This window comes from Rhinolophus sinicus, chromosome X (assembly GCF_036562045.2).
Source record: "Rhinolophus sinicus isolate RSC01 chromosome X, ASM3656204v1, whole genome shotgun sequence".
In the NCBI taxonomy this organism is placed as follows: Eukaryota; Metazoa; Chordata; class Mammalia; order Chiroptera; family Rhinolophidae; genus Rhinolophus; species Rhinolophus sinicus.
The window spans coordinates 45,789,805-45,807,559 of record NC_133768.1 but is presented as its reverse complement, the minus strand read 5'-3'; the positions used below and the strand labels follow the sequence as shown (position 1 = coordinate 45,807,559).

Sequence of the window (17,755 nt, the reverse complement as noted above, 5' to 3'; positions counted from 1 at the left end):
TCGAACATTCCTCTAGTATAGACATCACATGGGTTGCCTCTAAAAGCCTCTAGTCCCAGAAATACAACCCTAGGCCCAGCTTCCTAGGACTATGGATGGCCCATTTGTTGAAGGTTATATCACCCTGCCCAGTTTTCTCTGCTTGTCTGATCTGATTTCCACTGAACGACTCCTGTTAAAGGACGATTGAAAGTGAGATCCCAGACATTTGGTGGAGCTACAATAAACTGAGAAGGCAGGAAGATGAATTCAGTCTTAAATAATATTTTCTTAGAGAAGCTGAACATGTTTTGTGGTTACTAACCTGCTCATTGTCCCAGCACCAATTAGAAAGAGAGAAGAAAAAAGAAGATTCACAGCAACTGTCTTTTCATTTTCTAAGATGTTGAAGTGTGGGGTGGAGAACCAAACATAGGCACAGGGAAGGAAATTCTAACTGCCAGGGCAGGTGCCGTGTAGCTCCTCCTCTTAGCTGGTCTCCGCAGCTCCAATCTGTTTTCTGTACACCTGCCAGGCGAGTCTTCAAACACTACTTATTGCATTATATCACCTCCAGGGACGGGATGCTTACTACACCTCCTAACCAGTCTATTCTGCCTCAAGACAACTCTGCTAAAAACAAAACAAAACTTACTCTTTATCCTGAGCCTTTATGAATGTTAGCTATTATCAGTTTTTCTTCTGGACCCTACTGCTGACTCATATTGAGCTTATGGTTGACTAACACTTCCTAAATCTCTTTAAAGCATACAATCAGGAAGCTGCATCTCTCTCCATCTGTACTTGAACTGTTGATTTCTTAGGCACAACTGCAACATTTTACATTTGTTCATGTTACATCTCATTCTTTTGGTTACTTGCTCCAGCCTATGGGGGATCTTTTGGGTTCTGTAACACTGTCAGTTTCTTCCTGGCAGTACTATTCGAGCCTGCCATTTAGAAGCAGGATAGGGTGATAAAGGAAGGGGTGGTTGCAGTGTAGAACATGCTGACATAAATAAGTGTCCCTGTTCTTTGGGCCCAATTTCAGTTTCCCATTCCATTCCTCTCTCTGATTTGATGGCATAAGGAAAATACCTTAAGCCACTTTCTGGGAGGTAAAGCACAGAGGTACACTGTTCAATATGATAGCCACTAGCCACATTTAATCAAAATGAAGTAAAATTAAAAATTTAGTTCCTAAGTTGAACCAGCTACATTTCTCAGTACTCAATAGCTATGCATGTCCCATGGCTACTATATGGGACAGCACAGATTTAGAACCTTTACACCATTACAGAAAGTTCTATTGGACAGCACTGGCATGAGAATGCTTATTACCTCATGCCCAACTCAATCATTGATTCATCGCTGCCACTGTGCCATTACTGTCAGCCAAACTTTGCCATTTTTAGCTGGCTGCCTTTCTCACAATGGTTAGAGGGGGGATGTGCCCATCTCTAACTTGCCCCCACAGATTTAGGAGTGGGCAAGAGAAGAAGTGAATAGCTGTGGTCCAGCCTGAACCCTGCTCAGTGCTCTCAAGTCTCCAGATGAGGTCTGGGTCCAGCCGGCTAATGAGGAGACTGACTTAAACAAGATTGTATTATTCCAGACATGTCAGATGAACTCCTTCTTGTATACAGTCTACATTCTTGTCAGCTTAAGGAAGGTTGGGTGGTGGGGAGGGGACATGTCAGCCTTTTGTAAGGAAAGGTAGTATTTTCCATTTATCACTCTCCATCCATCTAATCTTCTACCTCAGAAGCCACTCTGACTGCCTGCATTTCAGACTTACCTATCTAAACACCTATCTGATAAGGCTTCAAGCTGACAGCAGCCTCTAATTGCCTACAAATCCAAGCTACTCTATGACATGCATCACAGGAGGTGTCATCTTGACAGCTTTGAAATCTGCCACAAGGGGTGGCGTGGCCTGTGGTCTGGGGATAATGCTGGGCCCCACCGGTCATGATGAAGGAGGACAGGGATTGATGTAGCCTGCTATTGCCCAAGCCATTCTCTCAGCACTCTGGAGCTCAAGAGGTAGAAGGAAAGGGGGCCGGAGACCCAGAGGGCCAAAAGGCCTTGAGGCAGGGGTTCTAGTCACAAGGTGAAGGAGCACAGGAATGGCAAGTGCCAGGCACATGTCCTGTCTTACTGGCTCCCATTAAACCCAGTAAGGCCCTGGGGTTGCTTTCACCTAAGAAACTAACATAGCTTTTGGCTGTGCTTTGAAAATGGTCTTTCTGGGCTCTTAAAAGCAATTATGCAGTATATAATTACCTAATTGATATCATCAATCCCCAAGTATGATTTTTTAGAGCCTCTTGCTAGGTTCCACAGAACAGATATTCAGAGGTAGGTGGGAGATGAGCTGTGATATAAAAACATTTGAGAACCACTCTTTGAATATCCCGGTTTTAAAACTATTGGTTTGAAGGCCGCTCCACTGAGATTTAGGTACAATAGAGGCTGCTTCTGGTCACTTAGCACCAAGAAGTATACCGTGGAGGTCATTTAGGCTCATGAAACCATGCACTGGCAGAGCTGGAGGACACCTTCTAGACTGGTTAATACAATGGCTCACAAACCTTCCTGGGTATGAAAATCACTCAGAAGTCTCTTTAAAAAGCTAGGTTCCCAGACCACGGATCACAATTTGTGTCCCTGTTTTGCCACAGACTTGCTCTTTGTTGTTTTCCTAGTCTGGACTTCAGTTTTCCCGGACATTGAAGGAGGAAATCTGACTAGAATACTTTCCATAAAGGGCCTTTCCATTTCAGGTGCCATAAATATTTTCATTTTATTTTTAAAGGATCTTAATTTTAGTGGGAGTTCTTCTGTGACCTATTAGTGCTCACACAAAAAAACTGTATCCTTAGAAAACTTGGTACTCAGTTCTGGCAATGGGTTGTATTAAATCTTTTCAAGTGAGATCTGGTCACCTCCAAATTTCTAATGAGCATTCCCACCATCCCCCAGCTAGTAAACAGATTCACTGGGGAGAGAGCAGAATTCTCCTGTGCAGGATCCTTCTCCACCTTCCTCCCTCACATCCTACACATCATGGCAGGCAGAACTACCACTGGTGTTGTTACTCACACAAAGGGAGAGTCCAGTGCCACTGTATTTAGCTTTATACTGAAATATGTTCAGGGCTCCAGAACCACTGAAGCACATGAGCCATGGTTTGCTAAAGAAACAACATCAACTTCAAAACGCACCCAGGGATTGGCCTAGAAGTTGGACATAAACAAAACCAATTGGCCCACACCCATGGCCTTATGCAACTAGGTCTAGAAGTCAGCTCCAAGGAAATCAGATAATGGAGCCAAATGAAAGATGGAAGCAGGTCTAATAAGAATCAGGCAGAAAGCAAAATAAAACTGGGCAAAGGTCTTCTTTCTTCTTGGAGTGCTTAATCAGAAAGAAAGCTGAGAGCTGGGCCAACAAGTCAAGGTCAGGGATTTAATACCAATTAAAGGCATGCTAGAAACAGGCTGGGGACTCTAGGTCATGAAATAAAGCATGCGCAAGAGGGGGATGGTTCACTGTAGACCAACACCATTGTTGGAGATGACTCCCAACATGCACCTTACTGGTAGCGGTTTAGGGGTTTCATTTCCATTCTAAGAGAGAGAAGCTCCTTGGTCCATTTTGAGTTGATTTTCTTGAAAATACTGAAAACCTTTGAGAAGAACTCAGGGCAAGTCTCAAGTCTATTTCCCCCCAGTCGTGCTCTGGGTCTAAGTAAAAGGTACAGTTGAAATGAGGCAGAGGAGGGTAGAAAAGACTGAAGAAGACCAGGGATATAGCCTTGCAGAAGAAATCTAAGGTCAATACAGTTGGGCAAGCTGTTACCAGGATATTTGAATCTATCAAGCAGAGTAGAATAAATCAGTTGAACAATATTCCATCTGGATTGACTCCTTTGGCTAAACTCAGGACTAAGGACCAGGCTATAAGCTCCCTGAAGGCAGGGTCTAAGTGGCACAATAACAATGATGTATACTGACATTGCGTGCACACTAATTTACAACTTTATAAGCAAATCTAACAAGCATTCCATCACTTGATACACATAACAGCCTTGTGACGCAAGAGAGATAATGTCATCATCTCATTGTGCAGATAACCTAACAGAAGCTCAGAAAAGACAAAAGGGAGGACCAACAAGTAGAGGAGGCTCTCTCCTTCATCCTGCTTCCCCTTACCTATGGTCCTGGGCGGTATACTTGAGGAGCTCAGCCAACTGTAAGGGATACTTGCAGATCTTCTGGACTGGAGTCAAAAGGAAACCATCAATAGCAATGTCGATCATCTGCTGCAAGAGGCGACAGGCCTCAAAGAAATGCTGGTAACGGCTGTCCTTCATCAGTTTGGAGAGCTCCATGCAGGCGTCCAGGTGGTTGTTACAGTACTCAGAGTATATCCAGAATCCATCTTGCTGTGAGCAGAGGAAAAATAATGAAAAAGTGAAAGGCTACTGAGAATTCCAAAAGAAGTTTCAGAGAAATAGAAAAAGAGACCCTGTTCTTATGCAGGAATATTAAAATGATAATGATATCCAACTTTCCTAACATTTCATAATTTAATAATACAAAATAAAGGCATTATTTGGGAAATAGACAAACTGATGGTAAAAAGTCAAATAGAAAAAACAAATAAATAGGAATAATAAAGAAATTATATTAAAGAAGGGTAATGATGGGAGACTGGCCCTTGCAAAGTAAAACACACTCTGGCAATAAAACTCTGGCACTAGATCATAAAAAGAGATAGGTAAGAAGTTCCATTTCTGGCAATGGCAGGCTAAGTTGTTTTAGATAAATCTTGTACTGAGAAAAGCCAGAAAAATATAATAAATTTCTGCTTAAAGGAATCCCATCACCCAGAGCCTGAAATTGTCTCCATAGAATATCCTTTAGGAAATATACCTTGGAATATTTAGGGGTAAAGAGGCTGTGGTGTAGGCAAGTTAAACATAAATAGCTGAGGAAAAATAATTAAGTGTATGTATATGTGTATGTATCTATGCATATATAAATATGCATACAGAAAGAGGGGATAATGAGAGAGGAAGGAGAGAGAGGGAGAGCATATTCAAACTACAAAGTAAAAGCAGTGAAATGTTAACAATAGGTGAATCTAGGAAAATGGTATATAGGTGTCCTTCGTACTCTTCTTATTTTTCAATTTTTCGGTAAGTTTGTAATTATTTCCAAGTTTTAAAAAACCTCTATAGTTTTTCTTATACACTCTTCAGTACTCATACAAAAACATGATACATGAAAAAAAACCTAAGAGAAATAACAGGCAATAGAAATTGATAGACAAAAAAATCAAGATGGAGTTATTACACATGGACTTAAAAATTATTATTTGAACAGGGTAAAAACGGCGGCGTGAGGTGAGGCTCTGTAAAGCTCCCCTGGAATTTACAAAGAATCGAACAACAATAACACCACAAAGGACTCCCTGCACAGCAGACAGGCAAGACGAAGAGGCCCACTACCGAAATCACCTACAGGTGGGCGAATCGCGCGAGCTGGGGAGGAGGGAAGGGAGAAGTGCAGAGACGGAGCACCGCGCAGGCATAGGACGCACACCTAGCTCAGTGCTCCGAGCTCGCTGCATCCCAGAGCTACCGCAGCTGGGGGAGAGGGAAGAACTCGGACTGCTAGGGCTCCGCCAGGGCCCCACAGGGCTGAGGGGACAGCATATAACACGGCTGAACCCAACGCTCACGGCAGAGACCTCGGAGAAAAGACTGAGGGAAAAAGGCTGAAAACGGTGGTTTAAGACCTCACTGCCAAGCAGAGAATGGAAGCCTTAGGCACTGAGACTAGCCACCCCTCCCTATCCTCCCAGAGCTCGCCCGCCCCCACCTGCCCAGTGCTAGAAGCAGAACAGTAGCAGTGTCAGATCAAAAGAACAGAATATTTGCTGTTCTGAGAACTGTGGACCACAGACACAGATTCACTGCCCAACTAGTTCTGGCAAGGGGAGGGAGCTGTAGAAACAGGACCAGCTGTGGTGGTGGTCGCGGCCATTGCTCTGGGCCACCTCTCACAACTCACCCCGCCCCTAGCCCCACCTATCTGGGCAGATCCCTGTAGGAGGAAACAGAACTGGTGAAACATAGGGGCTCTGAATCAGGTGCTGGAAGAGCTTTGGAACATCAAAAGATCTCCACATACTGACCGGGACACTGCAGCCTGTGACCTAGACGAACTATTAACAGAGGAGAAGCCCGTCTCCCAGAGAATCCCCCCATTGTTTGAGAAGCTGGAATAGTGCGGAGAAAACATAGTACTATCGTGTGGGAGCAGAAAAATAAGCTGCAGTCGGAGAAAAAATAAAACATTCTACCAATAAGTACTGGAAAACAAAAGAAAGATCGCTTCCTATCAACCTGTTGCAGAAGCCACTTCTGTAGATGTCTACGAAGAGAAACAGTAAACCGGTAATTGCCATGAATAACCAAGGCAACAAGATAGCTCAGAAAGAAAGTGAAAAGTCTCCAGAAAAGGCACTTAAAGATACAGAAATATGTGACTTAAATGACAGAGAATTCAAGATTGCAGTTCTGAAAAACTCAACGAGATGCAAGAAAACACAGATAGGCAGTTAAATGAACTCAGAAACACAATCAAAGAACAGCATGAGCATTTTACGAAAGAGATTGAAATTTTAAAAAGAACCAAATAGAATTTCTGGAGATTAAGAACTCAATAGAAGAAATTAAGAATGAAATAACCAGCTTAGGTAGTAGAGTTGACCAGATGGAGGAAAGAATCAGTGACATCAAAGATAGAAACCTGGAAATGACACAGATGGAAGAAGAAAGAGACTTGAGACTTAAAAGAAATGAAAGAACTCTACAAGGACTTTCTGACTCCATCAGAAAGAGCAATATAAGAATAATGGGCATACCAGAAGAAGAAGAAAAAGAGAAGCGAACAGAGAATATATTCAAACAAATTATTGATGAGAACTTCCCAAACTTGTGGAAAGAACTGGAACCTCGAATCCAAGAAGCAAATAGAAAACCTAATTATATCAATCCCAACAGGCCTTCTCCAAGGCACATTGTATTGAAGCTGTCTAAAATCAACGACAAAGAAAGAATCCTCAAGGCAGCCAGGGAAAAGAAGACGGTAACTTACAAAGGAAAGCCCATTAGATTATCATCAGATTTTTCAGCAGAAACTCTACAAGCCAGGAGGGAGTGGAACCAAATATTCAAACTATTGAAAGAGAGAAATTATGAGCCAAGAATAATATATCCAGCAAAGATATCCTTTAGATATGAAGGAGGAATAAAGACCTTTCCAGACATACAGAAGCTGAGGGAATTTTCTAATACACGACCTGCACTACAAGAAATACTAAAGGAGGCTATTCGACCACCATCAACAGGGACAATTTGTGGCAACCAAAACATAAAAAAGGGGAGAGTAAAGGCCTGAATCGGAATACGGGAATGGAGAAAGTAAGTATGCTTAAGAAAACGGAATACTCTAAATATCAAACTTTCTTTCACATAAACTTAAGGGTAACCACTCAAAAAAAATCCAGAACTGAAATACATACTGTAATAAAAGAAGAAACAGAGGGAAACATCATATAATACCACCACACAGAAATAATAGACAACAACAAAAAGGCAAAGAAACAATGGAGACACAGCCTTACCAGAAAACTAAAGATAGAATGACAGGAAATCCTCACATATCAATAATCACCCTAAATGTAAATGGACTGAACTCACCAATAAAAAGGCACAGAGTAGCAGATTGGATCAAAAAACTAAACCCAACCATATGCTGTCTCCAAGAGACACATCTCAGCTACAAGGACAAGCATAGACTCAAAGTGAAAGGGTGGAAATTGACACTCCAAGCAAATGGTACCCAGAGAAAATCAGGTGTAGCCATAATGATATCAGATGAAACAGACTTCAAGGTGAAAAAGATAACAAGAGACAAAGATGGACATTTCATAATGGTGAAGGGACTGTACAACAAGAAGACATAACAGTCATCAATATTTATGCCCCCAATCAGGGAGCACAAATATACCAAGCAACTACTAACAGAACTAAAGGGAGAAATTGACCAAAACACAATTATACTAGGGGACTTAAATACATCATTGACAGCTATGGATAGATCATCCAAACAGAAAATAAATAACGAAATATCAGCCCTGAATGACACAATAGATGAAATGGACATAATTGACATTTATAGAGCACTTCATCCTAAAACATCAGACTATACATTCTTTTCTAGTGTACATGGAACATTCTCAAGGATAGACCATATATTGGGACATAAAATCAGTCTCGACAAATTTAAGAAGATTGAAATAATACCATGCATATTCTCTGATCACAAGGCTTTGAAATTGGATATCAACTGCAAAAAGAAAGCGGGAAAAAACACAAAGACATGGAAATTAAACAACATATTTTTAAAGAACGACTGGGTCAAAGAAGAAGATAGAGGAGAGATCAAAAGATACATAGAAACAAATGACAATGAAAATACATCCTACCAAAATTTTTGGGATGCAGCGAAAGCAGTTTTAAGAGGGAAATTTATCTCATTACAGGCCTATCTCAAGAATCAAGAAAACTCACAAATAAATAACCTCATGTTACACCTGAAAGAACTAGAAAAGAAGAACAAGTAAAACCTAAGGTCAGCAGAAGAAAGGAAATAACAAAAATTAAAGCAGAACTAAATGAAATAGAGAATAAAAAGACACTAGAAACAATTAATGTGACAAAGAGCTGGTTCCTGAAAAGATTAACAAAATTGACAAACCCTTGGCAAGGCTTACTTAGATAAAAAGAGAGAAGACACTAATCAACAAAATCAGAAATGAAAAAGGGGAAGTTATCACGACAACACAGAAATACAAAGGATCATCCAAGAATACTATGAAGGACTATATGCCACGAAATTCAACAACCTAGAAGAAATGGACAAGTTCTTAGAAACATATAGCCTTCCAAGGCTGAACCATGAAGAACTGGAAAATCTAAACAGACCGATCACCAGTAACGAAATTGAATCAGTCATCCAAAACCTTCCCAAAAGTAAAAGTCCGGGACCAGATGGCTTCACTAGTGAATTCTACCAAACTTTCAAAGAGGATCTAATACCAATCCTGCTCAAACTCTTCCAAAAAATTTGAAGAAGAGACAGTACTCCCTAACTCATTTTATGAGGCCAACATTACCCTAATACCAAAACCTGGTGTCACAATGACAATACAAAAAAAGAAATCTACAGACCAATATCTCTGATGAATCCCGATGCAAAAATCCTAAATAAAATTCTAGCAAATCGAATACAACAATGCATTAAAAAGATTATTCATCACGACCAAGTGGGGTTCATCCCGGGGCACAAGGATGGTTCAACATCCAAATCCATCAATGTGATACATCACATAAACAAAATAAAGGACAAAAATCATATGATTATATCAATTGATGCAGAAAAAGCATTTGACAAGATACAACATCCATTTATGATTAAAACACTTAATAAAATAGGTATAGAAGGAAAATACCTTAACATAATAAAGGCCATATATGACAAGCCCTCTGCTAATCTCATAATTAATGGAGAAAATCTGAAGCCCTTTGCTCTATGTTCAGGAACACGACAGGGATGTCCCCTATCACCTCTGCTTTTCAACATAGTGTTGGAAGTCCTTGCCAGAACAATCAAGCAAGAGAAAGAAATAAAAGGCATCCAAATTGGGAATGAAGAAGTTAAATTATCACTCTTTGCAGATGACATGATGCTATATATAGAGAACCCTAAAAACTCCACCAAAAAGCTCTTAGAAACAATCAACGAATACAGTCGAGTTGCTGGCTACAAAATCAACATACAAAAGTCCATTGCGTTCCTATATACTAACAATGAAATCTCAGGGAAAAAAATACAAAAAACAATTCCTTTTGCAGTTGCAGCAAAAAGAACAAAATACCTAGGAATAAACTTAACAAAATAAAGAGGCGGCCAACTGACTGGGAGAAGATTTTTGCAAACAGTGCCTCCGATAAGTGGCTAATATCCAGAATATACAAGGAACTCATGCAACTCAACAACAAAAAAACAAACAACCCAATTGAAAAATGGGCAGAAGACCTGGAGAGACATTTCTCCAAAGAGGACATATAAATGGCAAATAGACATGAAAAAATGCTCAACATCACTAATCATCAGAGAAATGCAAATCAAAACCACAATGAGATATCACCTCACCCCAGTCAGAATGGCTATCCTCAAAAAGACAAATAGTAACAAGTGTTGGAGAGGCTGTGGAGAAAAAGGAACCCTCATACCCTGTTGGTGGGAATGCAGACTGGTGCAGCTGTTATGGAAGGCAGTGTGGAGGTTCCTCAAAAAATTACGAATAGAATTACCATATGACCCAGCAATCCCTCTGCTGCGTATCTACCCAAAAAATCTGAAAACGTCTATCCATAAAGACATGTGTGCTCCAATGTTCATTGTAGCTTTGTTTACGGTGGCCAAGACATGGAAACAACCAAAATGTCCTTCGATAGATGAATGGATAAAGAAGTTGTGGTATATTTACACAATGGAATACTATTCGGCGGTAAGAAAAGATGATACAGGAACATTTGTGACAACATGGATGGATCTTGAGAGTGTAATGCTGAGCGAAATATGTCAGACAGAAAAAGCAGAGAACCATGTGATTTCACTGATATGTGGTATATAAACCAAAACAATAAAAGAACAAGACAAACAAACGAGAAACAAAAACTCATATACACAGACAATAGTTTAATGGTTACCAGAGGTTAAGGGGGGTGGGGGGTGGGAGATGAGGGTAAGGGGGATCAAATATATGGTGATGGAAGGAGAACTGACTCTGGGTGATGAACACACAGTGGGATTTATAGATGATGTAATACAGAATTGTACACCTGAAATCTATGTAATTTTACTAACAATTGTCACCCCAATAAATTTAAAAATAAATTAAAAAAAATACTGATAATACCACATGAGAGCAACCATGGGTAGCAATGGAACTCATATATTAGAAGAAAGCAAAGTGGTATAACAACTTTGAAAAATAGTTTATCAGTATCTTACAAAGTTAAACGAACACTTACCACGCAATCAGTAATCCCACAAATGTAAACAACTTAGTAAACAACCGAGATGTCATGGAATGAACTAGTAAATGGGTAGTATATCCATGCAATAGAATATTACTAAGCAATAAAAAAAACCAACTGTTGATACATTCAAAAACATGGATGAATATCAAAGGTATTATATTAAGTGAAAAAAGCTGAACATAAAAGATTACTATTGTTTAGTGGTTATCAGAAGGTAAGGGGGTAGGGGGTGGTAGATGAGGTAAACGGGATCCAATATATGGTGATGGAAAGAGAACTGACTCTTGGTGAACACACAACATGATATACAGATGATCTATTACAGAATTGTACACCTGAAGTCTATGTAATTTTACTAACAGTTGCCACCCAAAAAAACTTTAAAAAAAAGATTACTATTGTATGATTCCATTTATATGACGTTCTAGAAAAAGTGAAATTACAGTAACAGAAAGCAGAATAGTGTTGGCCAAGGACCAAGGGTGGGAGCAGGGATTGACTACAAAGGGAAAAAGAGAGAACTTGGTGACGTGATAGAAATGTTCTGTATCTTGATTATGATGATATGTACACTACTATATAGGTCTCCTAAAACTCATCAAATTATACACTTAAAATTGGTGAATCCTGTGTGTAATTATACCTTAGAAAAGCCGATAAAAACAATCCTAGAACTGATTAATAAAAGGGCAAACAATCCAATTTTTTCAAGGCAAATTATTACATAAAAAAGGATAATACACCATGATTAGGTAGGGTTTATCCCAGCAATGCAACATTCATTTAACATATAAAAATTACTCAATCCAAATTCACTACATTAACAGATTAAGGGATAAGAGCATATGATCATTCCAATAGATAAGTGGTCCTTTTTTGTTCCTCAGGTGACATTTGACAATGTCTGGAGACACTTACAGGTGTCACAACTGGGGTGGGAGAGTTTCTACTAGCATTCAGTGGGTAGAGACTAGAAATGCTGTTAAACACCCTACAATGCACAGGGCAGGCTTCAACAGAGAACCAATATTCTATATTCTACTTACCTCACTCAACACTATGTTTATGATATCTATACGCAGTGCTAAAAGGTTCATACAACTACTCTGTTGTTTCTTGCTATAAAATACCCCACAGTAAGCATTCCTTATCTATTTCTTATCCATCTTCTGGTGATAAATACCTAAATGGCTTCTAATTACACTCTCCCACATACAACACTGCCATGCAATGAACAGCCTTGTAAATGCTCCCTCGTGGACCTCTGCGAGAACTTCTCTGGGATACATCTTCAAGAATGGAACCACTAAGTCATACACATGCTAAACTTTGATAAATACTTTCTAGATACTTTCTGGAATGGCTGAACCACTTTAAATATGGCACAGAAAAGAGTTTACATATCATGCCTGAAAATGCTACCCTTAGAAAGACATGCTTGAAATGCTGACCCTTAACTGGCATCTTGGACCTTGGATCTCAAGAGGGTTCTCGACATTCCCTGACAAGACTGGCTCTCTGTGCTAAACTGTCTGTATAAACAATGTGGTTTATATTGAATACCTCCTTTCCTTCTGGGAGTCTAGAATTTGGGTACGTGCTAGGCAGAGGGGGCCTACATGACCAGCCTCCCCCCATAAAAGCCTTGGGCACTGAATCCCTAATGAATTTCCCTGGTAAACAACATTTAACGAGTTGTCACAACTCACTGCAAGGGGAATTAGGTGCATCCTGTATGACTCCACTGGGAAAGGACTCTTGGAAACTTGAGCCTGGTTTCCTCCAGACTTTACCCCATTTGCCTTTTCCTTTTGCTGATTTTGGTTTGTATCTTTTAGCTGTAATAAGTCATAACCATGAGTATGACTATATGCTGAGTCATATGAGTCCTTCTAGCAAATCACAGAACATAGGGATAGTCTTACGGATATGTACCACCACTCCCCAACACACATTCCTATAAACAAAGAAGGAGAAAGTTGCAAGAAAACTTCTAGCTGCACACTTTTATGTGTCATTTGAATTTTGTATCATGTGCATATATTGTCTCTTTAAAACTAAAAACTTTATACAAAGGTGGAAAGAGTTAAAACAATTAAGTCACTTGTGAATGAGACCCAAAAGATGTTAGAGAACCACAGAAGTATACAATGAAACTTTATATTCTAGATGAGGAGGCCCAAAGAAGGTAAGGGACTTACCCAAAGGTACCCAGACAGCCATTACAGACACAGGACTCAAATTCTCACTTTCCTATTTCCTAGAACTACTTCCTCTAAATCATGTGGCCTCTTTTCCTATACGCATCACTTCTCCTACCCTAGTGCTTTCCCCTAAATGCCTCATAGGTGCCCACTTTCACGCTGACCATGGTCTCTCCTATTTCTCAGATTCCTGGGTTCTCCATGCAGTGAATAATTTCAATCCTTTTTAAAACACTGGATCCCATGGAAACTGAACCCAACAGGAACAGAAAAGAGAAGCTGAAGAAAAATCCTACTGGTAATGGTCAGGAAGGAGAGAGAAAAGGGAGGGGAAAGGTAAAGAAAGAGAGTCCAAATCACAGTACCTTCCTAAATCCTGATACCCTGGCAAAGATGTCAACATCAGAGTCAGAGAGAAATCCATCCCCTACCACAGGACAAAGCAGCTGAGCAGGACCAGACAGCTCAGACACTCCTTCCATTGCTTCGTAACCTCTCTCAAAACCCTCCCCAAAGGGGAAGATGCTTACGTGCTCCAGGAAGCAGGGTCCTATCTCACTGAGGTGGGGGTCATCATTGTTGTACTGTTTCTCCAGGTCTCTCACGAAGCCCATCTGAAATCTGTAGATGTCTTCAATGTTCCCAAAGATCACCTTCAGTTGTTCATCGCTGAACATGTCCCTTCTCTTCCGGCATTGCTTCAGGTAGCCCTGCAGACAAAGAAAGAGCCCAGGCTGAGGATTTCCCTGATTCCTCAAGGTCTTTACTACTTCCTAAGTACTTAGGAGCCTAATTTCAGTTCCATGAAGTAGACAGGGAATAATTATTTCCATTTTTCATCTGAGGAAATTGAGGTTTAAAGAAGGAAACCACTCCACCAGTGAGAAACTAGGAAAGCTGGATCTCAAGCAAAGGTCTTCAGGGTACAAAGTCTCCAGAGTATAGAGCTTTGCCCACTATCCTCCACGACAAGGACCCCAGAAGTCATAGAGCCCTCTCTCAGAAGCTGGTTAAGCGCAAACACTTTTACTCATTTTAGTAGCTACTGGTTTAGCTGGATCTATTCACTCTCTCAAGTTCTATTTCTTATAGGACTGACTCAAAAGGTCTTCATAACATTGAAAACAATTTGGCAACAGAGGCCCCAGCAGGAAAACTTCCAAAAAGCAAACAGGAATTGACAAATCCAAACTATTCCTTAAAGCAATCTCTTAGCCATCTAAGGTAGCTGGCCAGGAGAGATCGTTTGGATGAGCCCAATCAACAAGCCTATAAGTGTTCAGGCATGATGTTTTTAACAGGGTAAGTGTTCAGGACACATTTGTAAAAAAAGGGGAAAAAATCAGGTGAATTAATACAGCTAGCCATTGATGAAAGGGAAGAATCAATGAAAGATTCTCAGTCTAATAAGAGAGCACTGAGATAACACAATCAGACTCGGGGCATACTGTAGGGCAAAACAAACACACAAACATACACACAGTCGTCCATATTAAATATACTGGTGTAGATTTTTAACTAATGGCCACTGTCCTCATTAGAAACTATTAGTATGTGAACATGTTCTTGGTGAGAATGAATTATGGTCACTTGCTTTCATCTAAAAAACCTAAATGCGATTTTCATACCATGTTTCCCCGAAAATAAGACCTAGCCAGACAATCAGCTCTAATGCGTCTTTTGGAGCAAAAATTAATATAAGACCCGGTCTTACATTATATTGTATTGTATTAATTATACTATAACATATTATATAAGACCCAGTCTTATATTATAGTAAAATAAGACTGGGTCTTATATTAATTTTGGCTCCAAAAGACGCATTAAAGCTGATTGTCTGACTAGGTCTTATTTTCGGGGAAACACGGTAACAGCTTTCTTACGTGTTGAGCCTCTAATATAATAAAGAGCAGTGCAGTAACTGACTTACCACTTCTGGCCCTGTCTCTACCTCCACTTTGTCTCCCCTAATACTGCTTTCAATTAGGGCATGTAGGCATACTCCAGGAAGACCCTGATTCCCGGCTTCAATGCCCTTTACCAACCTCTACCAAAATCTCACTTCCTTTATCTCTTTTCACACTCCAATTCAGCCATTAATTAGTGTCTTTCAACAGTTTGAAAATTAATAGTCTGCACCTGTGTTGACATTTATTTAACTAATGCTGCCACCCTCACTGATTGCCATGCTCAAGATGCTCTACATTCATTCATTCCAATTCCTAACCGGGAAGAAGATGCCCTCTATTCCCACAATACTCTTTTAGCTCCACTACCTTTACTGAAGTAACTCCCAAAATGCTGCCTCCCTAGAAAGCTTTCCTTGATGTATAGGGAGAGAGGCAATAAACTCCTAGATGCCCATCCTGCCAAATACCTAACTCCCACGGTTTGCTTGCATCTGTCTCTGTCCCTTCTCTCCTTCCCTCTCTCTTTCTCTTTCTCACCCTATCAGAAGTATCTTAGCTACAGTGGAGCAGGGAAAGCAGTGAGCACATCATCTAGCAAGAACTTTTCCATCTTGGCATTAGGCAAGGGGGCAAAGACTTCCTCAACCCTGCTCCAACTTTTTCTCCCTAAGGTAGGCCTGTGAGCATAGCTGGAAAAAACTGGTACCAGTGTCATATCAGCATGTTATGTCTGGGTAAGCAGTTGGTATCGGTGAGTGACCACATTGGGAAACAGAAGAAGCCATCATGGCAGCTCATTCATCCTCAAAAGTCAGTTCAGGAAGTATTTAATAGTTTTGTTCATGGCTCCCATTTGAAAGGTCTCAGGGAAGGTAGAAATTATTATCAAATGCCCAAAGTGCAACAGGGATACTAGATCTTAACATCAGTATGGAATATGACATAAATGAAAGAGAAGCAAAAAGTGGGCTGTGGAAGAGAGAACAGATAGAGATGTCAGTCAGCTTTCTAATTCCCCAGTATGATATTCATTGTCCTTGTCAGGGCCATCATTTTCTTTCTATTACATTACATATGATGTAACAAGAGAACATTAAGCTATTTATTAGGAGAAATGTAACTGCCCATAGGATGGTAAAACCCTGAAGTGTTTTGTCAACTGTTTTTCTTTAAAGCTAATGGTAGATTATAAATACATTCTGGTACATTTAACTTGATGGAATATTATGTAGCCATTGAAAATAATGTTTGGGAAGATTATCTAGAAACATGGAGAAGTGTTTATGATACAATGTTGAAAAGCAGGACAGAGAATATTATGGCACACAAAAAAAGAATGTTATGGCACTATGATAACAACTCTGTAAATACATATACATATGGACATATTTGAAGGAATTATGCAAAAGTGCAAACAGTTCTCTTATATTTGGTAGATTCTAGTTGGTTTTGTTCCTATTTTCAAACTTCCTCTAATGCTATTTTTTAAAATTATACTTAAGATTAGAAATGGGGGGAAAGTCTTTGCCAGAGAGTATAAAGAAAACACAGCCTCAGGAAGGCCGCCTTGAACACAATATTATCAAGGAAAGGGGGAAAATCCAATGTCCTCTCAAAATTTCCAGCCCTAGTATTTAAGACACATGACTTTCTAAAGGGAATACAAATAATTGAAACTGCCTTTATCAAGGAAATAAGAGACGGGACATAAGAATATGGTAGTAGTCAGAGAACCCCAAAATGTTGCCCTCAGCTCTTACAACACACAACTGCCTAGGCTTCTCAGGGGAGAAAGGCCAGGAGAGATAACTAGTGCTCTGGAGTCTTGTTTTTATTTTTCATCCCCTTTCTTTGGTGGATCTGGTAACTATATCAAATTTTCCACAGCAATGAGGAATAGAGGTTTGGTTTAGGAGTCAATCAATATGCTTTTTTTCATTCACTCATTTTTGAGGGTATGTAAGTTTAACATGAGCTGGTATGGAATGTGACTGTCCCCCCAAAAAGAATGCTATTTTAAGTTAGGGAAAAATCAACTATACTTAAAGAAATAAAAATAAAGATATAGATATTGAGGTTCAGGGAAAAAAATAAATAAAACCTCTAGTTAAAATAGGGAAGAAAAAAAAGAAGAAACACATTGAGAAGGTGGAATGAGAGATTTAATAGGAAGGTAGTCCCAACACTGAAGCAGAGCAGCATTCAATTCTGAGCCCTGTTTTCAGAGGAACTTGGAGAAAAGGATACAGAGCCAGAGGGGAGTAAGCAGGGTAGAAGGGCCTGAAAAGCAACAGCATGAAGAACCATGTAAGGAGCCAGCACTTTTTGTCCTAGAGAAGAGAAGACTTAGGGGGCCTCTGAAGGCCTGTCACAGGGCAGAGGGAGCAGAAGGGGTCTGTGGCTGTTAATGTCAAACATGGTTCAAATACCCTCTCACCCTATCTGAGTGGTAAGAGAGAACAGAGTGATATGGC

General features: G+C 40.0%; 1 protein-coding gene across 5 annotated transcripts in view; it reads right to left on the bottom strand.

The window, feature by feature from the left end:
* ARHGEF9 (Cdc42 guanine nucleotide exchange factor 9) overlaps nt 1–17,755 on the bottom strand; it is a 185,155-nt gene that overhangs the window by 46,042 nt on the left and 121,358 nt on the right. For all 5 annotated transcript variants that reach the window (XM_019715751.2, XM_019715753.2, XM_074323195.1 and 2 more), the window contains exons 4-5: nt 13,902–14,081; nt 4,197–4,429 (exon numbers count right to left, since the gene is read on the bottom strand). In XM_019715751.2, the coding sequence (XP_019571310.1) occupies nt 4,197–4,429; nt 13,902–14,081 (413 nt within the window). The remainder of the gene's footprint in view (nt 1–4,196; nt 4,430–13,901; nt 14,082–17,755) is intronic.